The sequence below is a fragment of the Stenella coeruleoalba genome (assembly GCF_951394435.1).
Source record: "Stenella coeruleoalba genome assembly, chromosome: 1".
NCBI lineage: Eukaryota > Metazoa > Chordata > Mammalia > Artiodactyla > Delphinidae > Stenella > Stenella coeruleoalba.
In genome coordinates this window covers 1,672,265-1,693,383 of record NC_137169.1, presented here as the reverse complement: position 1 = coordinate 1,693,383, position 21,119 = coordinate 1,672,265, and the positions used below count along the sequence as shown (strand labels likewise).

At 62.8% G+C, this 21,119-nt stretch overlaps 1 protein-coding gene across 3 annotated transcripts in view; it reads right to left on the bottom strand.

The window, feature by feature from the left end:
* Positions 1-19,297, bottom strand: part of PRDM16 (PR/SET domain 16) — a 318,585-nt gene extending 299,288 nt beyond the window's left edge. For all 3 annotated transcript variants that reach the window (XM_079946332.1, XM_079946334.1, XM_079946333.1), the window contains exon 1: positions 19,134-19,297. In XM_079946332.1, the coding sequence (XP_079802458.1) occupies positions 19,134-19,170 (37 nt within the window). In that variant the 5' untranslated portion in view covers positions 19,171-19,297. The remainder of the gene's footprint in view (positions 1-19,133) is intronic.
* Positions 19,298-21,119: the final 1,822 nt, after the last annotated feature.

Genomic DNA, 21,119 nt, shown 5'->3' with positions numbered 1-21,119 from the left:
CGGGCACTTCTGCCTCCATAAGGAAACTGTTGTCTAAAAAGGGCTGATTGACCGGCACGCGTTTTCTGGCCTGGGGACATTTCATCTCTCCTGTACAGGAACACAGGCAGCTGCTGTGCTCAGAGGGCCTCCCGCCCCATCAGTGAAGTCGGCAGACCCCCTCTAGCTCCAGGTGGGTGGACAGGCTCCGCTCCAGCCCACTCTGTGGAGGATGCAGGCCCAGGCGGAGGCGGCTTTGGTGCACAGGGACACCAGGCTGCATAGGAGAGGAGGCCCAGGGCCCACACGTTTCAGAGGGTGATGCTCGGCTGCGATCTCGGCCGGGTACCACGGTGCAGGCAGCAGGGATACAAAGAGCTACGGGGTCCGTGCACATCTTCTGGCAGGGGCGGTGCCGGCACAGGTCACCTCTGTCTGTCTGTGGCAGGGCCACGCCTGTGAAATTCCCCAAGGCTGTGGCCCCTGCCAGGGAGAGGACGGGTGAGGTGACAAGTGACCAAGTGCTGCGCAGCCCTAGAAACACCTGCATCTTCCCGGCGCACGTGGGGAGAGGGTCTCTTAGTCCTTCTGGAGAGGGACTGGGGTTCGGAACTAGAAAACCATCCCAGAGCTATGGGAAAAGGCAGGGGCCGCTCAGTGGGCAGCACAGAAAGCTGCCCAGGCCTTGGGAGCTGGCATTCAGGCACTGCTGGCCTCATTTCTTCCAGGAAAAACTCCCCTGTCCATTCTCACCCAAAGGAAGGGTCATCCCCAGGAGTGGGCAGGGGGAGAGGGTGGGCACGGGGGGTGGGGATCTTCCGTAAATGCTTTCCATGCCCCCACTCACTCCCACCTCAACCAAGAAGCAGCTGTAAGTTTATTCAAACACATGAGAACCCACACGGGGAAAAGGCTGACTAGGGGATGCTGCCGTTGGTTTCTGGATCATCCTCAGTGACTCTGGCCCCCAGTTCCCTGATTTAATGCAACAGAGACCCCAGAGCCCGGCCTCCCATCTCTTCCAAGAGGGGTTTTCTCAACCAAACAGAACCGACGTGTACACACTGCACGGACAGCAGCAGCTGAGGTCACGGCTGGAGTGGCAGAGAGAACGTATAAAATAGACGGTCCTGTTAGAAGTTTCGACCTCATAAATCCCCGCCGCGCTGCCGGCTGGCTTTAGAAGGTGAGAGAAACAACATTACAAAGCGAAATGAGGGGAGGAAAAGGAATGTAGCATGAAGGCCAAAGAGCAGGGAAGTCACAGGGGGACGGAGGAAACGCAGCTCACGGAGAAATTCAGTCTAATCTTTGCTCAACCGCAAGCGAGAGGCCGGACCCCCGTGCCACCGACAGAAACGTGCCTCCCTCCCTGGAAAATTGATTTGTCAACAACCAATGGCTCGTCCAAAGGCATCTCAAGGTTGTTTAAAAAAAAAAAAAAGTAATGATGAAAACCACAGGCAACGGTTTGCACGACCGAGAGACGTTTTTTGAGAAAAGGGGATTCCAACAATAATGCGACTGCTGGATGGATGGTCTGGAAAGGTCGGATTTGTAACATCTGAGGGCACATGGGGCATCCCTAGCTAAGAATTCGTTTACAAAACAAAAAAAATCAAAGTTGGTTTCAATCTCCTCCTGTGATCTAAAAACTCCCTCCCACAAACCCAAGAAATGTGAATTTCCTCATTTGGGGTTGAGTTGCCTGCCAAGTGCCAGGAAGGACCCTTGACCTGACCCCGATGTGGACGGCGGTTCCCCACTGGGACCCCCGGGCCATGTGAGTGGCACAGTGACCCAGAGGGTGGAGCCCGGGGGGCATTCCCGGCACCATGGCTTCTCAGGCCCTGACATGGGGTCTCTTTCTGCCGCAGACTGGCTGCCCAGGTGGGAAGCCCCCTCCCCATCCAGCTTCTGTCGCCAGAAGACGGCGGCCCTCCAGCCCCCCACTCGTATGGGTGGGTCGGCTGACGCAGGCGACCCCCTTTAAGAAGCAAACCTCACCTTACCCTTCACCTCCAAAGGAGCAGGCGCTTCCAAGGAGGGGGCGGGCTGTGTGCAGGTCCCCCCCAACCCCGGCCACTGAGCGGAGTCCAGTCCCAACTGCAAACACGTGGTGCTGGTCTGCGAGTTGCCATTGCTCAGACCTCGGCTTCCTCTTTCCTTCTTTCTCCCCCCACCGCGCCCGCCCCCCCCCCACCCCCCCGCACCAACACTTTTGTTAGAGGAGAATATCATGTTTAGATTGCGGAATTCCATCACTTAATTGCTTCACGACTGGAAATTTCAGGAGGGTTCTCGTTTTTCGCAGAAATCTCCGGGCGCAAGCACATTCTGTAGATCTTTTGCCTAATTAACAGCAAACTCATAAAAATACATAAATAAATAAGGCAAGCACCGACATTACGCAAAGAACCCTTCATTTGCTCCAAGAGGAAGCCTCGACAGTGGGACAATTCGGTGAAACCTCCACCCGAAAGGTCTCAGGAGAGGACGGAGGTGGCTGGGCCTGGGGTCCGGCCCCGGATGGGAGGGTCTGCTCTGCCCAGGCTCTGGGGCCCAGCGCTCATGGGTTCCAACCCGCAGCGCAGCCGGATCAGCCCCCGCGGCTCTCTCTCGGGCCCCCTGCTTCCACACAGACCAGCACGTCCAGACGAAAATGCAGCCTGGGGAGGAGGTCAGGCAGCGGGATGGTGGGTGGGAGCCAGGCCAACGACTGGGGCTCGAGCTGTCTGTTCTGAGGGTGTGCAGGGCCGGGGGTGTGGGGAGACGTCTCGTGGGGCAGCCTGGGCCCTGGGGGAGCCTTCCTGAGCCAGAGGGCCAGGCCCTGCCGCACCGGACGGGGGCACGGGGTGAACTTCAGCTGCAGCATCAACTCCAGGCTGAAGGGATGCTGAGCCTGGGGGGTCAGAAGCAGTGACCCCGGAGTCCAGACCGGCCGTTCTGGCGGTGAGACCCTGACGTGGACCTCGCTGGGCAAGTGCCCTATATAAAGACCCCCGTATGCACGAGTGTTCCCTGAGCAGGCCTCAGTTTCCCCGTCTGCCTTCTCCCTGAAAAGAGGGGAGCTGAGGTGCGTGCACAAGGCGCTCGGGGTAGATGGCGGCCCAGCCACCCCAGGCCACCATGACCTTCAGCGGTGCCTGTGGACACTTCTAAGGCCACCCTGAATCAGGCTAGAGGAAGGTGCCGGCTCCGTGCCCAGACCAGCGGGTCTGTGGTCAGGTGCCGAAAGCCTCAGAGCCCCAAGGACGCAAGAGCCCACACGTCAGTCAAGCCACGCGTCCGGAGCGCCAATCCTCAGGGTCTGTGCCCACCTGGGGCCCCACGGGCCCGGGACGGATCCCGACCGAGGCCTCCCACAGGCACCCTGAGAAGACCTGCCGTGGACGCTGCTGTGGCCCCTGCCAGGAGGCAAGTGAGCCCAGGGGCAGGATGCTGACTTCCAGGAGGGACAGGCAGGCTGGTTCTTGATTCAACCACAGGCCCAGAAGTTACGGGTCACCTGTGTCCCAGAGGGAGCACTGAGCTCAGAGAGGCTGCGTGGCTCGGGTCTCAGCTTGCGGGAAGCGGGTGCGGGATTCGGGAGGGGTCTGTGTGAGCCCCAAGCCTACGCCACCTGCCCCCTAACAGCCAGATGGTGAGCCCTGACGCCCCACCCAGAGGGAGAGTCAGGAAGGAAGCCGTCCAGCTCCTGCCCCGGTCGGTCCCTCCTTCCTGCACCCATCCCGGAGCTGTTTGGAGTCACATTCAGCGAGTTGAACCTCCCACATCTCTGGTCCTCCCAGGCTCTGCCCTGTAGCAGACCAAGTTCATCCCTGGGCTGTGGAATGATTCCCACCCAGTGAGGCAGAGACCCCCACCGCTGCGGCTTTAAACACCCTGGGGTCCTAAACCCAGCATCCCGCCGAGATGCCGGTGTGTCTTCCAGACGACGATGCCACCTGCACGGGTGTGGGATGTGCCCGGGGTCCACCTGGACTTGCGTTCTAGGGTCAGGAGTAGGTCTTGGGCACCAGCCCGGAGCAGCTGGATGTGCCCACGTCCACTGACAGAGACGGGAACCATCTGGGGAGAGACGGGGCAGGAAAGGGGGCCTGGAGGTTTGGCGGAAAGAAGTCCCAAGCAGCCCACAGCCCAGCCAGCCCTTGCAGCAGGTGTGCGGGTCCACCTGGTGCTTCCACCCAGGAGCCCGCAGGCTTCCTGACTGCAGCTCACAACGGGCACCCAAGAGCTCCCGGCCCGAGAGCCGCCCCGTCTGCCCTCCCCACAACAGCTGCGTCCACTGGGCCCCGCACGGTGACTCCCCCCGAGGGAGGCCGCGAAAAGCCCTGTCTGGAAAGTAAGATGCTGCCCGGTCTCTCCAGACTTTGTTTTTTGAAGCGGGCAGGAGCCCCGGGTACGGGACCCAACAGACGCGGTCTGGACTCAAATTCTCCAGGGCGAGGGTAGAGCGGACGGAGCCTCCCTGGCTCAAATGTCCTGGGCCAGCGGCCTCCACTCTGGGGCCGCACCTCAAATTTCGGCGACAGAACGGCCACAGAAAGCAGTCCGCTTTATCGGCGGCCTGCGCGAGCTCTATATTGCCGTGGCCCGTTGCCCCCAGCATTCCATGCCTCCCAGGGGGGGCAGATAATCCCACAAAGGGCCTCATGCCAGAGCCCGACGTTGCAAAGTGCTTTCTCCAGCCGCTGAGTGCTTTTGACTCCATCAGCGAGGGGTTCGCAGGAATCTCCTTACTGGGCCCCAGGGTTCAGATCGAATGTCCCTTTGAAAGGGCCAGAGGGGACCCTGTGCCCCTGCTCCTGGGTCTGCGTGACACCAGATCCAGCCCATCCTGGCTGGGCTCCTGGAGGCCACTGCTTGTCCCGCCCCAGAGGGTAGGGCCCCCAACACCCCAGGGCCTGTGGGGAGGAGGGAAAGGCCGTCCCCTGGCCCGGCAGATGCCGAGACCCTCTCTCTTGCCGGGAGCCCACGACCAGCACGCGGACTCACTGTCCCAGCCTCCCTCTCCTCTCACTCCGTCTACAGGACTGTGGGACCACGGAGGCCCAGTGACAGCCCCCTGAGTGAGGGTCCCCTTCACCTGCCTAGAACACACTCCTCTCTGATGTCGACGCATCAGCCTCCTACATCGTCCAAGCCTTGAAAGCAGAGCCTGGCTCGTGCAGTCACGTCTGTGTGCCTGGAGACCTCTGTGCATGTGTGTGCACATGCGTGTGTGTGCACGCGCTTGTGCACTGTGTGACTTGGGCGGGTGTGCCTGCACGTGTGTGTGCGTGCACAGGGTGCATGTACCCGTGGGCATGTGTAAATGTGTGTGCTCGCGTGTGCGTACACATGCACCTGTGTTGCATGTGTGTGCCATGTGCGTGCACGAGGCAAGTGTGCTGCCTCATACGAGCGTGCCAGTGCAGGTATGTGCATGTGTGCCTTACACACGTGTGCGCGCGTGTGTGTGCCAGCTCACGTGTCAGACCGATGACAGCAAAGCCCCAGTATCCCGTGGTTCTCTGAGCGAGTCCTTGGCATGTCCCCCTAGACAGCATCAGAGCCGCAGTCTCAGGGTTCAGAGCAGCAGCTGGATAACTAACGGCCCAGCGAGGAGAAACTCTTCCCCCCTTTCAGCTTTGGGACCTGTCACTCAGCACAAATCCCCTGGAACTAAACCAAACAGGAGACCCCAAAAGACAGGGTCTGCTCTAATGCCTAGAGGGGATGCGCCCCCCTCCCCAGGGCAGGAAGCTTGCCACGGCCCCCAGCTCTACTCCTCCCAGGAACTCGGTGGTGGAGCCCCCAGCCCGGGTCACACGGAGAGCACAGCCGCCCCAGGCAACCCCCAGCCCTCCGCGTGACAGTGACTGAACGCCTCCGCCGGGGCCCAGGGACCGGCATGGAGACCTGCCCAGTGTTTCACATTCGTCTGCTCTGCACTCATCACAATATTGTCTGGACGAGCTTTTTCATCTTTAGGCCACATCCAGAGGTCCCCCGGGGAGACTGCTCAGCCCCACACAGTCACACACAAATCTGCCTTCTGCCAGGTGCAAGAAAATTCCAGAAACCCAAAGTAGCTGCTAACAATGACAGCCCGGATCCTGCAGAGAATAACAGCAAGAATAATACCACGCTCAAGCGCCCTGCAGACGTTATCCCAGCCTTCACTCCCCCTCCAGCAAGCCGGGGCCTGGTTTCCCCAGGTCACTTGCTTACGGGCAACCCTCTTCTCCGTCTCCGCCATGGCCAAGGGTGGTTCCAGATGAGGACGGGCCATTGTCCCTGTGACACAGGTCCAGCTGGCCTGGAGGTGCTCCTGGAGACTGCAGGGGCCCACAGCCTTTCATCATGCCCCCCGCCCAGAGACCCCCCTGCCCACCTTCCCTTCCCCCCAGTAGCCTAGGGCCCCGAGGCCAGACTTCCACCCCAGCGGCCAAGGCTCAGCCCGCAGGTGGGCCCACCAAGTTCCTCTGGTTTGGTCCAAGGTCAGCTGAGGTCATGGAGCTGCGCATCCCGTTGGAATCTGGGAAGTGAAGACCAAGAGCCAGCCCTGCGGGCCCCGGGCTGGGAGCTGGTGGGATGGGGCCCCTGGTGGTGCGCGCTGGGGGCTCCCCACATCCCCGGGGCGCCCTGGCTTCATGGCCCGGTTCTGCCTGCTGGCCGAGGGCCCTGAAGGCCTCTGCCTCCGGGCCAGGCAAGGCGGGGGCGATTCAGCTTGGTTTTGCCGTCACAGATTCGGCGAGTGTCGGGGGCTTCTTCAAGGAGGAAAGTCATCCCGGCCCCGGCCCTTCCCACGCACCCTGCGGCCAAGCCGTGCCCACTGCTGGCGACCACCACCCCGGGACGGGAACCAGCATCGTGGTCACAGTTTCCCAGGAGGCCCAGGTCCTGCCAAGCCCAGCTCAGGCCTCGCTGAATCGAGGCATCTCCGCACCCCCAGGCCCTGCAGGTGAGGCCAAGTATTATGCTCTGTCTGGTGGATAAAGAATCAGGGGTTCTTTGTCAGAAAACTCAAGGCTGCGTTCCTCCACGCCCGGCCCTCCCCTCACTCTGCCACGCCGAGTCTGTGGGTCAAAGGGGGGTGTCTCCCGGGGGAGGAGAAAGGCCCTGGGCTGCGGTAATGGGCTTCTCACCCTCGCCGTGGCCATCAGCCCCCCTCCCCTTTGAATGAGGGTAGTCTGTCACGGTCGGGAGGCAACCTAAAACCCCGGGTAAACGGAGACCTGGGTTCCTGATCCAGGCTGCCGGCCGCAGGGACCAGCGGCTCGGCCGAGATGGGCCTGCTCCGAGCCGCCGCCGTCATTAGCAGATGAGATTCGATAACCAACGGCAGCCTCGAGCAGCTTTATCTAACCTTCGGAAGGTAAGATTAACACCTTCGATGGAGAGAAAGTTAAGACTCGGGGGCCCCTTCGCTTTGCAAGTCTGACTCCCAGCCGTGAAACGAGAGCCCCCCTTGGGCCGGCGATCTGCCCGGAGATTTCTGAGCAATCTTAATTTCCACTGGTTTTTTTTTAAGCCCTTTTGTTCCTAAGGACACTCAGCCAAACGTGAGGCCGCCGAAACTCCACCCCCCACCCCCCACCGCCCGCGGGGACACTCTCCAGCACGCGCACGTGCTCAGTACGGACGTGCGGGGGAGCCGAGCGTCGGGGACCCAAGCCCCCCGTCTCAGCCGGCTTATGTCAGAGATGCCACATCTCCACAGGCTCCGGGTAAACGTGAAAAGCTCCTGTTGGCCCAGGGTTACTTGTTGCTGCTCTGATTTCATTCGCACAGAAGAAGACAGGGACCCCGGTTCCCCTGGCCGGAAACCTGTGAGAAGCCCCCTGGTCGGAAAGGGCACTGGGCTGGTTCAAGGCTGCCTCGGCTCCGCGGGAGGAGCGGCCGGTGGATGCTTTCACAACCGACATCGGTGCGGTGGACGGCACGGACTTTGGGAGGGCGGAGGAGCGCGCCCGGCATCCTGTCGTGGGGCTTATTTTTAAAGTCACGTCAAATCACTTCCAGGGAAAAATTGATCTGTCTCTGATAGCTTTTCCTCCTGCTAACGTGATAAATAAATAATTAGCCACATCGTTGGGCTGGTTCGTTAAAGGAAAGGATGGCTGGATGGGCCGAGATAGAGAAGCCGATCAGGAAGACGGAGCCCGGCTGTGACCGCCCCCCCACGTTTTATGACACCATTTGTATTCTGTCAGTCACAAGCTTTACGTTCAGCCCAAGCTGGGAACTGAATACCCTATTCAGAGAGGTACTCACGGGCGTGTTATTGCAATTTAATATTTTCGCACACAGACACATCATTATCTCGGAACCTGACACTGGCAGCATAATTCTGTAATTTTTCAAGAGGGCCTAATTTTTCTAATGTGAGCGTGAGGGCCCGGGATGATCTAAACAGCCCCCTCTCCTCTTTGTTTCTGCTCAGGGGTTATAAACTGCAGGAAAGTGCTCACACGTCGGCCTCTCTGCACCTCTGAACTTCTCCCGTCTCTGCTCTCGCTACAACCAGCTTCAAACGGCTCTGGGCCGGGAGGCCCGGCTGCCGCAGCCCCCGTTCCAGACGCCGCGGGGAGCTAAGTGGCGTCGGAGGACAGAGAGAGCGAGGGGGTCTTTGCAGAGCACAAGTGGGCAGGGAGGTGCAGCACAGCTGACAAAAAAGAACGGCCTGAGGGTGCGTCTCATTCAGACAGCAGACCCAGGCTTGCCCGGGAGTGCCCGCATACGTGTGCACGCACAGCACACACGTGGATGTGACCACACGCTCCCCAGAGACCACCTCGGCACGTTGTCCAGATGAAGGGTGTATGTCAGGGGCCGCGTCTCCCTCGAGCTGCATCAGTTCTGGCCAACAAAATGCTCCCCGGCTTTCAGGCAGTTCAAGAATGCACTGGCTTTTCCAAGAATGAGCTGAGAGTGATTTGCGAAGAAGGCCGGCTTCCCAGGAAGGCATCTCGGGACGAGCAGGTGGCAGCGAAGAGGAAGGTGGCACAGCCCGTGCCCCACGCTGTTGGCTGCGGCCGCAAGCAGCTCGATGTTTACCGAGCAGTCCACGTTCTCTGTGTCACGAGCTCCCTCCCGAAAGGGACCCCGGGGGCCTTCAGGCAGCCTGGCGTTCTTCTCCTCACTGACACCGCAGAAATGGTACGCAGGACCCCACCTCGATCTAACCCTGACAGCAGCAGGGCGACGCGTGGGGAGAGGGGTGCCCCATAGCCACGTCTGAACCTGGGGGCTGGGAAAGGCTGTCGGGTCAGCACAGGCCGGTGACGCTCATTCCAACACAGTGAGGACCTCATCCTCTCGCCTTCCCGGAACCAAGGGCGGAAGCGGTCTCCGTGGCAAAAATATAAATTCTAGGGACATGGCCTCACTCTGAACCTTCCCAAGGAAGCGTCACCTGAGGGCAAAACAGTGCCAGGGAGCAACAGGGGCCCCGGCTCATCTGCGCCAGGGAGGGAGGAGGGACCCCAGGGCTCTCCTGCGGTCAGCACTCCGGGCTCCCCCAGTGAGCGTGATTTTCAGTCTTTGTTTCAACGTTTTAAGGACGAGGTGACCAGGCATCTCTGAAGAGGCTGTTACAGCCCATTGAGCAGATACAAATGTCTGAGCGTTTTTAAGTGCCCGCCCCTTCCCCTCTGAGAAGCAGCTAGACAGAGCAGCTTAGATGGGAGACTGTTATATGAATCCATATCTCAGCATAACGTTGACTGCCAGCACCTGAACGCAGATACGGAACTAAGCTGTGTCCCAGGAAAGGTTCCCGGTCCTGTTCAGTTCCCATCCGTCATTGCTTGACCCAGGCATTTCCCTCCTGTGCTGAAATGCTGGAGGTGCCCTGCCTGCCACTGGTACTGGTGAAGCACTACACAAATTTCATGTGAGCCACTGAATTTAAGGGCCGGGGGGCTCACGGAAGCAACGACAGCTAGGAAACCTCCTCTCTGGCATCCCTCCCTCCCTCCCTCCCTCTCCTTCTGGCCTTTCTAACTTGAACTAGAGAAGTTGGTTGGGAGTTCCGCCACCCCTCCATCAGCACAGAGCCAGGGCTCGGGAGGCCCGAGAGAGCTTGGGGCCTCCAGATGTGCTGAGCTGGGGGCAGCCTGCTGGCTCGCTCCCCTTCCGAACAGTTTGAACACAGAAGCCCAGCCCCCACACAAGGACCTGCTGGCCGGTGAGGGCCAAGAGTCAGGTGGGCACCTGTGACTGCCCAGACTCATCACACTGCCCAGGGCGCGGGGACATCACCACATCGTCCTCCAGGTGGGTCGCCCCGGGCAAGCATCCCGCAGCTGCCCGGGACCCTCAGGCACGTCTCAGAGCCCGGCACACAGTAGGCCCACGGACAACGTTCAGGGATGAATGGACGGATGGAACAGAGCAGCCAAAACAAATAGAAGACCTGAGCCTGCAGGACGTGGGAGGCGTCTGACGAGAAAAGAGCCGGCAGATGCCACCAGCTGTTGGAACCCCGAAGGCAGATGTGAGGATGGAAAAGGCTTAGCGTGGCTGAGGGGCCGGGAAGGCGGCTGGAGGGAGGGGCCCAACACACCCCAGCACCTGTGCTCCCCGGTTGGAAGATAAAATCACCAGCTAAGGACCGTGTGTGCTTTATGTCCCGGCTGAACTGGGCGGCCGGAATCGAAGTATCAAAGCGGATGCTTTGCTGCGGCCCCGAACGGCCCCCACGGAGGCAGGTGGCCGTGGACCAACAAAGCATCTTCCCAACCAGGCCCGGGAGGTAAAAGTGACACTCGGTCCTGACTGTCTGTCTGCCTGGAGAGCGGTGTCCCGACTCAGCCCCACCCCGCCCGAGGACCCTCGCCTCCAGGCAGAATCACCTCCCCGAATGCCATGGACCCTTCCAGAACCTTCTGTGTGGTCATGCCTGCCTGCAGCCAGAGACGAAGCACACAAGGCGCAAGATACCCAGGCGTCCACACCCTGCAGCCCCTCTGACCGAGTCACAACTCACTTTCACCCTCCAGGACGGCCCCCCTTCACCGGCTTCAAAGGCGGGGGCTGGTGGTCCTGAGCCGAGGCAGGCGTGGCGGTCGGGAGGGGGCACAGCCCAGCCCAGAGTCAAGTGGACGGAGTGCGGGCTCCGGGGACTAAGAACTCCATCCTGCCGAGCCCGTCCCTCAGGGCCGACTCTGGGGTGCGGTCCCCCTGCAGCCTCAGGGGCAGCACTCACGGGGCCGAAGGGCAGAGCCTCGGTATTTGCACCAAGCGTCCAGCTCTGTTATTCCTTCTAAAGTAGGAAAGTGGACAAAGCCACTCATTTCTCAACTCGGCAGAGCCTGAAAAGAAAGCAGACCTCACGCCTGACGACCGCCCTGGGCTCGTGGAGTCACGGTGACTCGGCCTGGTCCCCAGAGCCGGGGGTCTCGGGAGATCCAGCCTGGGCCCTCCCGGCCCTGGCCCTCCAGCCACAGCCATGAGAAACAGGAGGGGGCTTCAGACCCAAAGAGGAGGTGCCGGGGTCTCCCCCATGCCTCTCCATCACCCCACATCAAAATTCATTACGGAATATAAATTGTACGTCAAAAATCAAATCTCCCTAAATCCATCCAGGGGAGTCAGGAGGCTAAAGGGCAGGGTGATAGCTCTTAACGTGGCCAGAAGTGCCCAAGTATGTTTCTGGAACCTTCCTAGGAAACCCCTGCATGCGTCCCGGGAACCCGTCTCCTCCCACATCAGCGGGACAGCAGCCCTGGTGCCTGGCTTCAAACCGAGCCGCCTGGGGTCTTTCCTTCCTGTTAATTCCCCTTGGCATTGCCTGGGGCTGGGAGGGAGACAGGCCCCCAGAGGAAGCCCACGGCGCCGGCACAGGGACAGTGACAGTGGGCACGCAGGCTGAGCCGGTGTGTCCTGCCCCTCCCCACCCCCATGCCGGGGAAGCAGAGGCTTTGGAGCACGACTCAGGTCTCCTCGAAAAGCATCTCAGAACCAGGAGGCGGCTGGTCAGAGGAGCCCTGCACTGTGCCCACATCCTCCCCCACAGATGCACCTAAGCATCTCCAGCCACGTACCTGCGGGAGGGAGGAGCAAGCGTCCTCCACCACCGGCCTCATAACTGCAGAGCAGCTCGGGCTGGGCCAGGGCTCGCGTGGGCAACTCGGCTCCCAACACGCACACACTGGGGATCACCCCCTAACGCACCCCATGCTGGATGGGGTGCAGACCAAAGGCACACACCTTCCTGGAAATTGGTGACCTGCTAAGAAGCGGCACAAGTCTGGTGAATTTCCTAACCGAGTTCATTCTGCAGAATCCTCACGTCAGGTTCAGAAAGTGGGTGTTCGGGGTGACCGGTTATCTCTTCGGAGATGAGCAGAGCACTTCCCCAAGTTGGAGCCCGCGAACACCGTCCACGGAGTGGCTTTGCTCCCATGCCTGTAGAGCCTGTTTGTGGGCCTCTCCTCCCACCTGGGGGGCCCGGAGGGGAAGGCTGGGTACGCTAAGGGCTCTGCAGCATCTTGGGGTCCCCTCTGCCCCGAGGCGAATTTTAGATGAGCCTCTTGCTGCGTCAACCACTCCACCTCAAGGGCAGGGTCAGGTCAGAATGAAAAAGGGACCCAGCGCTCGTCAGATTTGTTTAAATATAGGCTCCACCGTCTCCACCCTGAAAGATGCGTGTTTGGGGTTGAGAATGGCACACGCGTCAGATGGAAAATGTGCACGGGGTAATGTGGAGCCTTATTTGGAGGAGATAAAATATTCACCAGGACCCAGCCATGTTTTAAAATGATTATAAATTATTTTAACAGTGCATTTGCAAAGGGTTATAAAAACAACCATAATATATTTTTTTCCTTCGATTCTAGAATTACCAGTGTGACAGCTAATGCAATAATGATTTGTTTCAAATGCCAGCGTTTAAGCTGTAGAAAGCTGATTTTATACATTTTTCCAGTAGGCCGCATTGTAGTTAATGAAATTAAACACACCAATCGCATTTGTCCCCAGGGGACGAGGAACTGAACACACCACTGGTTTATTTTTTTATTAAAATAAATTGCAGCCGGCAAGATGGACTAATTGCATACAGAATTGAAAAAGAAACATTCCATTGATATAATTAAGCCAATTTTCATGGACAGAAATAGTTATGGTGGATATAAAATAAGCAAAGCCTTCACCAGAATCTGACTTTCTTCCTTTTTTTCCCCGCAGAATGTTAACTATTAAACAAATGTGTACCTCGGGCCAGCACACGCCTATCTGCGGCCCCAGGGCATTGTTCCCCGGAGTCCAGGGAGAGGCCGCAGGCCTGGCCAGAGCGCCTTCAGACCGAGGAGGATTGGTGAGAGCCGGAGAGAGGAGAGTGGTCAGAGCAGAAGCGGCCACCCCCCTTGCCCTGGGAGCCTGGGAGCACTGTCCGGCCTGGAACGGCCACCGTGGCCCTGGCTGGAGCTTGTGAGGTGCCCAGACTTGAGGAACAGCGGCCGATTCCGGGCTGGACCTGAAACTGCAGCCACCGGCTCCCCCGTCCCTGCGGGTCAGGTCCACGGCCACAGTTCCTCCTCTCCCCGATTGCCTGGGGGGGAGGGGGGAGGATTATTTCCCTCCAGATTTGCGGTGGGGGTGGGGGTAGGGGCGCGAGGGGGGAGCCAGCAGGTCCTACACCTCCGGCGTTGGCTCAAGGGAAAGGCAGTAAGTGGGGTGCAGACGAGGCCAACCCCTGGTCAACACTCCAGCTCTCCTGCACCTGTCCTTGGGAGAGGACACCCAGAGCCAGGGGCTGGAGACCCTAGCAAGGTCTCTGCCCAGCCTGCGTGGGGAGAGCAGAGTGGAAGAGTCCAGTCCCGGGCGGAGAAAGAAACCAGTCTGAAGCAGGCGAGTGCACAAGGCACCCAGTTGCATTCACAGGCTGTAAGCACATGGATGTCTTACTTGCTTTTTAAGAACAGACCTGTCACAAGCTGACCGTTGGCCCCGGGAAAATGCTTAAAACCTGACACATTAAATAAAATAAAATAAAATAAAATCCTCGGAATTAACTGCAGCCTGCAGTGCCCTGGTGGGGGGCGGGGTGCTAAATAAGAAACCCTGGAGGGCTTCAAAGAACATTCAGTTTCACCATTAACTTGCTGTGTGATCTTGTCGGGTTATTTGACCTCTCTGTGCCCTGGGTTTCTTACCCAGAAAAGTGGCGCCGGCTAGCCACGCTTTGTCCTCCTCAGGGTCAGTGAACGGGGTGGGTCATGCCTCCCAAGCGGACCGTGAACACCTTTACGGGACCGTCGCCCGGAGGCTGCAGCGGCACGGAAACATGGGCGGCGGCTCAGGCTGCAGCCCGCTCGGGTCTCCCCGCAGGTGCGTGCCAGAGTGCACGGACCCCAGCGGCAAGTTCGGCGAAAGGCAGGGCTCGTTCCTGGGAAGCCGAACGCCCACCCCCGCCTCGGTTTTCCCGCACCGGCCCGACTTAGACCCAGCCTTCCGGGCCCGCTGCCGCATCTCTCCCGGCCCAGGTCCGCGAAGCGACTTGGAACCGCACACGGCCTGCAGCCCGCGGAGTCTGAGCGAGGGTCAGCAGTCGGGAGGGCTGAGGAGCCCGCCCTCCTCGTTCCAGGAAGCCCAGGGAGGCGGGGACCCCTGGGCCCAGACTGCGGTCCTGGAGGAGGAGGTCTGGGCTGAGACCAGGGGCTCGGCGAGGCCACCGCCACCGACCCGCTGCGCGGTGTAGACGCGGGCGCTCCTCGCGCCGCGCCGTAGTTGCCGCGACTTTGTGCGCAGAGAACCTCGGGCCGCGGCGACCATCCGCTCAGCCTGGGGACCCCCGGCCCGGCCCGGCGCATCTGGAGCCCCGGGCAGCCTGAGTCCGCGCCCGCAGTTAGGCCGGGCCGGCTCCCTCCACCTCGAGAAGTTTCTTGCCCGCCGCGCGCGGGGACGGCGCCCAGGCTGTTCCTAGAGTCCTCCTGCGCCGGCTACGTGAGCTGCAGCGTCCAAGACTTGTTACACGGGTTTGATTCAAAACCTGATAAATTGTATTTAACGCTATTTGAAATTTTTAAACGAAATTATTCACAAGATTTTTAATCCTGGACAATTTTTGTTGAAACTCTAATTATAGGTCACCTTAATTACCAGCCCAGCCCCCAAGGATCCCTAATTGCCTCCTAATTGAATAAAACAGGGGGCTAATCGCGCCCACGGCGGCGGCCCAGCGAGCTGGCGCGCCTCCCCCAGGGGTTGGTTGATGGGACCCCCGGGCCGGCCTCTCCGCCCGCACCAGGCCTCTCAACAGAAACGAGGGACTGGGTCCCCTGCCCTGAGCTCTGCCCAGAAGGGAGACGCCCGGTGCGTAGGGGGCCGCGGGCGGGGAGGGTGGAGGAGGACCGGCCCGCACCTGCACCACGACAGCAGCCAACGGGAGCAGCGGGGCGGCCCTGAGCGGCGCAGGGTGACTGGGGACCCCAGGGCAGAGCGGGTGCCCTTCCCCCAGGGAGCCCGTCGGGAGGTCACTCCACGAACAGGGATCTCCCCTCCAGGGGGGCCTCGGCACCCTGGCACACCCGCGGGGCCCCCGGCAAGCCAGAGCCTTCGGGCCATCAGCGCACCGCCGCAGGGCACCTGGCCTTGGCCGCCAGCCCCGCACCCCGCCCCTCCACCGCAGCCTCCGCGTTTTCGCCCGAAGCGGGGTAAGCCGCCAGACTCCCGCTGGACATTTCCTGGCGCTGCTGCCCTACCAGGCGTCCAGATGGGAGGCTGCTGTCCGGCTCCTGGGAGAGGACGAGTGGAAGAGGCAGGCCTCCGCCCTCCCCCACCCCCGAGGGTGGGAGAAGGCTGGGCCCAGCAGAGCTGCAGCCTGGCCTGTTTCTGCCGGGGAGAAGGAACCGGCTGGCAGCTCAGCCTACAGCCAGGCTCCCCCCACCCTGTCACACACATCAGTCTCCAGGGAGGCGCACGGAGCCTTCATCCAGCAGAGGCAGTGCCCTCACCCACACCCCAGTCAGCAGCTGTCTGGAGGAGACTCTTCCCGGGCCTGCAAGATGCAGTGTCTCGGACTCTGGGGTCTGTCACCTCCACGGGGATCAGGCCTCACGGGCCCTTCCATGAGGGCCCTGGCTGGATGCGGTTTCGGGGCCACATCCTTCCTCCCACTGGGTCCCTACCTGCCCACCTGGCTCCCAACAGCGGCAGAAACACGAAGCTTTTGTATGGCATTTCATTTTTAAGTGTGGGCAGGGATGGCCCCGTTTCCCCACCGGCCAGCAAAGCCTAGCCGTGTGTGAGGGGACCCTGGCCCCGACCTGTCCTCACCCCGCTCAGGCTTCCCAGGCCCAGCTTGAGACGGAGGGCTTCCCAGCAGCTGACCTGCAGCCCTGGCCTGAGTGCCCCAGTGTCCTCTGACCTTACAAGCTCAACTCACAGCCCCCAGTGTGGGCCCCAAAGTTGCTACCAACTCAGCCAGCACGCAGACCCAGCGGGAGAGACCCCCTGGAGTGGGGTCCTGGGGAAACACAAACAAAATCAGAGCCCCAGATGCACCCTCTAGGGCAGCCCCCCAAGCTCTGGATGGGGGGGTCACACCCGAGCCCCGACCTGGCTGTCCCTCCATGCCTGGCACACGGCTGCAGGCACAACCCAGTCCCGCACACTGGCCTCGGAACCATGACCTCTTCCCTGCTCCCAGCCCCCTGACCCTGGCCGGGATGTGGCTTGGAGGGAGAGGTTCTGTTGGTGGCACTGGGTCTGGCCCACTGCCTCGGATTCAGGTAATGGAGTCAGGTCCCTCGGGACGCCCACATCTGCTTAAAATATTGTCCAAAGAAATGAAATTTCTCAGTGGATCCAGTGATCTGTGTCGGGCAGGCAGCGAGGTCCCGTGCCTGCCTGGGCCACCTTTTTGGGGAGGGCTGGGGGCAGCTGTCCTGGCTGTGGAGCACAGGCAGGAGGGGTTCCCACAGCTCACTCCAGTGTGGCTCCAGCTGGGTCTGGGCCTGACAGCCCTGCTCCGCGCCGGCTTTTTCTCAATAAGGACTCCCAGGAAAAGAAACCCTGTGCTCTGCCCTACCCTTGGGTCCAGTTCTCCCACCTCTGAGCCGGGCTGCAGGTCGCTGCCAGGCACCCATTCTAAGGCCGTAGGCAGAGCCGGGCCGGGAACCTTCCCCACCTGGCTGGCGTGGAGTACACAGAGAGCTGAGGGCCAGACGGGCAGCCGGCGGGCGTGGGACGCTCACAAGTTTCCGCGGCCGCGCCGAGCACCCTGAGCCGGCCTCTCGCTTGCAGCGAAGGCCCGGCGAGAATTCGGCCGCTTTCCACTTTCTCGCTCCAGCTTCGGGCCCTTCCTCGGGAGAGCCTGACCCGGGCAGCCTGCCGCCGGGGAGCCGAGCCACTGAGGAGATCCGCGGTGCACAAACAGACCCTGACACGCACACGAACACGCATACTCCGCGCGCCCGCCGGCGGGCAGATAGCACGCGCGCAAGCCACCGAACGCGGGGCCTTGTTCGCACCAAGAGGGGCCAGAGGTCACGGGAGGCCGGGGAGGCCGAAGCCACGAGCCCTGGGCAGAGGAGACCGGCTGGAAACGGGCGCTTCAACGAGGGGCCCCGAGCGGCTGCGGGCGGAGTCCAGGGTCGTCCTGCGGAAGCTGGGAGCTGCTTTTCCCCCGCGGGCCCGACGCGAGGCCTACGACTCGGGGGGAGGGGGCGGTGCGGCTGAGCCTCTGCCGAGCACCGAACCGAGAGGGTAGGACTTCTTCGGAAAAGTGCCGCGAGTTTCGCGCCCCCCGGGCTCACGCTTGGGGGCTCGGCCCTGCGTGCTGCGAGGCCCGGACGGGCAGGGTCGGGCCCAGGAGGACCGGACCGATCGGCCTGGTGGTCCGGCAGGGATTCCCCAGGGGAGCAGGCCAGGCGCCCCTTCTGCGGGTGGGCGGGCGGCCGCGGAGGAAGGGGCGGCGAGAGCTGGAGGAGCCGAGAACGCTCGGGACGGCGCTCGCCGCTTCGCTGCAGCCGGGCCGCGGCCGGGCTTCGGGAGCCGCGCTCGCCGGGCCGCGGCGCCGCCGCCCCCACCTGCCCGCCTCTCGGGCCGCAGCCCCGGGCCCGCGGGCCTGGCACCGGATGGCGCCTGCGGCCGGGGCGCGGAGGGCGCGCGGATGGCCCCAGGCGCGGCGGCGGTCTGTGGGGCGGGCGGCGAGCGCACCAGGCCGGCGGCGAGGACCGGGCTGGCGGCGGGCTGCGCGCGCGGAGCCCTGGGCTCGGCCCGAGACGGAGCGAAAGAGAAAGTAAGACCGGGGACCGGGCAGTCTCGCCGGGGGCAGCTCTGTCCCCGCCGGGCCTCGGGGCGGTGCCAGGCGAACGGGCGCGGGAGGGTCCGAGCGGGGCCGAGGTCGGCGGCGGCGGCGGGGAGGAAGGCGGCCCAGTGGGAACTCTCCTGCCGGGAGCACCGGCGCCGGGGCGGCCGCGCGGGCTGCCGGAGTCGCGCAGGAGCGCCCGCCACCGCGCGGGGCACCAGTTGGGAATAAACTTCACGACCATAGTTCCAAGCCCAGGAAAACGCCTCCATTTTGCTCCCCCAGTGGCTGTGGCTGTCCTGCCGTCGCCACCCCTGCCCTTGCGCCCGAGGAACCGGGTGGGCGCCGGCCCGCGCCCCCTCCTGCGCCCCCTCCCCGGCTCGGGGTCTCCCTCCTCTGCGCCCGGCTGGCGGACGCCAAAGGCGGTGCTCTAGCGCCCACTATTTCAAAAGCCCGGAATATGATTTGACCAGGACTGAGAGCCACTCGGAGAGAGAGGGAGAGAGCGAGCGAGGAGGAAAAAGTTGCTCTCCCCTTTCGTCAACTTTTCGCTAACTTTCGCTTTTCGCTCCCCTCCACCCCCAGCCCTCCCCCTCCGCCCCCCTCCCCGGCCCCCACCGCGCGCCTCGGGTTCCCGGGCCCGAGCGCTTGACACTGGGGGGGGAGGGGGTTCGGCGAGGAGGGGGCCGGCGCCTTCGGGGAGCGCGCGGCCCGGGCGCCCCGAGCCTCCGCGCCGAGCCCGGCCGCCCCGGAGCGCGGGAGGCGGAGCAGCCCCCGGGCCGCGCGGCCGATCCGGGGGCCGAGAGCCTGAGGCGCGCCGGCCGCGCCCCGACGCGCACCCCTGGCCCGGGCGCCCCGGCCCCGCGGCCCGGGCCCGGCGGCGCGGCGCGGCCGAGCGCGGGAGACTTACTTTTGGCTAGCTTCCTCGCCCTCGCCTTGGATCGCATGGTGTCGGCTCGCGGAATCTCTCTCCTCCTCCTTGAGTCCAGAAGCAGCTACACACTATCTTCATCTCCCCAGCATTGTCAGTTTGGACACCTTCGCACATGCGCACAGAGCACTCAATCTGACACCCCTCGCCGGGGCCAAAAAAACTTTGCAATGTATTCATCATCCTCATCGTCGCGCCGCCGCCGCCGCCGCCTCCTCGGCGCGGGATTGGGGGGCTCTCCTCGGCCTTCCTGGTCTTCACCTCACTTATCTCTCTCCCCCCTCCCCTCCCTCCCCCTTCCTCCCCCCTCCCTCCCCCTCCCTCCCCCCTCCCTCCCCCCTCCCCTTTCAGCGCAGCTCGGAACTGGCCCTTTAAGAAAACATTCCGTGCTCGGCGCTCCCGCCCGGGGCCCGCACCCCGGACACTTTAAAAGGACCCAGGTGGCCCCGGAGGCGAGGTGACTATTCGCCCCCCCCTTCCCCTGAGTCGCGTCGCGCTGCTGCTCCCGCCCCAGCTGGGGCCGAAGATGGAGTGGCGGCGGCGTTTGTCCTCGAGACTTCCTTGGATATGGGGGCAAACGCGCCGACAGTTCGGACGCGGGTCTGGCTGGTTTTGCTTCGTCTTATTGCATTTTATTACTAATTAAAAAGCTTTGCGTTCACCGTCGCCCCAGCCCGCTTTCCTGCTGGCTCTCCCCTCCGCCCCTGCCCCTGGCCCGCGATCGCCCGAACCCGGCTCCTTCGAAGCCCCCTTCGGGCCCCGCCGCCCCCCTCGGGCCTCCCCGGCCCCCGCCCCCACCCCGCCCCCACCCCTTCGCCCCCACCCAACCGCTCTAGCTTCGGGCTCCGCGGCTCAAAAACAACAGCGGCAGCGCCGCCAGCTCCGCGCTCCGCCACTGCCCGGGCCGGCGGGCGGGACTCGGACCCGCCGCCCTCGGTCCCGCACGGAGCCGTAGGGAGCAGCGCGCCGGGCACTGGGGAGGCGGCGCCGGGGCAGCCGTCCCAGCGCCGGGCGCCCTGCACCTCGCCGCCTCGGGCGGGCCCGCTCTCTCCTGCCTCCGCGGCCCCAGGTGAGTACCCAGCGGCGCGAGCGCCCGAGCTGGGCCACCTCGAGCGACCGGAGCCTCTGGGGACACGTCCCCCTGCCCTTGCGCGGCCCAGGTGCGTCTCGGGCGGGAGAGCCAGCGAAGGAGCAGGTGCCGGAGCGCGGGCGGGAGCCGACTGGGCGTTCCTTCTGCCCCACAGCCCTCAAATTCGGAGGGGCGGCGGCGGAGGGGCAGGCTGGGCGCAGGCAGCGTGTTCCGGGCCCAGGGGCCTGGAGGGGACGCTGAGAACTGCTCACTCGAGTATGTCTGGGATTCGAGAAAGAATTGGAAGCAAACGGAGGCGCTGACCCCCGCGCTCCTTCAAGTACCAGGGTTCTGCCAGGCCGCGGGACTTGCAGCTGCCAGAGAGTCTCCCTGAGCCGGGGAGGGGTCGTGTGCGCGGTGCGGGGTCTCTGCCGCCCTGGGTGGGCTCCGGGCCGTGCCCCTCCCCTTTGTTGTGCAGTGAGACCAGTGGCGCCTCCGCTGGGACCTACATTCGGAACCCCGCGTCCTCGCCATAAAAGAGGTGAACTGGCAATGTCCAAGGAGCTGCCCCCAAAACCTCGGGGTCCTAGCAGAGGCGCCCCGATGCCGAGGGGCGCATGGCCCACGCTACCCCAGAGGAAAGCCCGACGGAGCCGGGCTTGTCAAAAGCCAGCGGCGGCAGCACGCTGAGCCTTCCACCCTGGCCTCTCGGCCGTCCTCAGCCGCTTCCCTGCCGGGATTCGAACCCCGACGGAGCCCCCACTGCTGGGGGGTGTTGTGTCCAGGCTTGAGCCCGCTCGCTTGCTGACCCGGACGGAGAAGGCGCTCTCTGCCCGGCCGGGATGCCCACTGACCGCCGCCTCTGTTGTTTCCGGCCCTTGGTGAGTGTTGCCTGC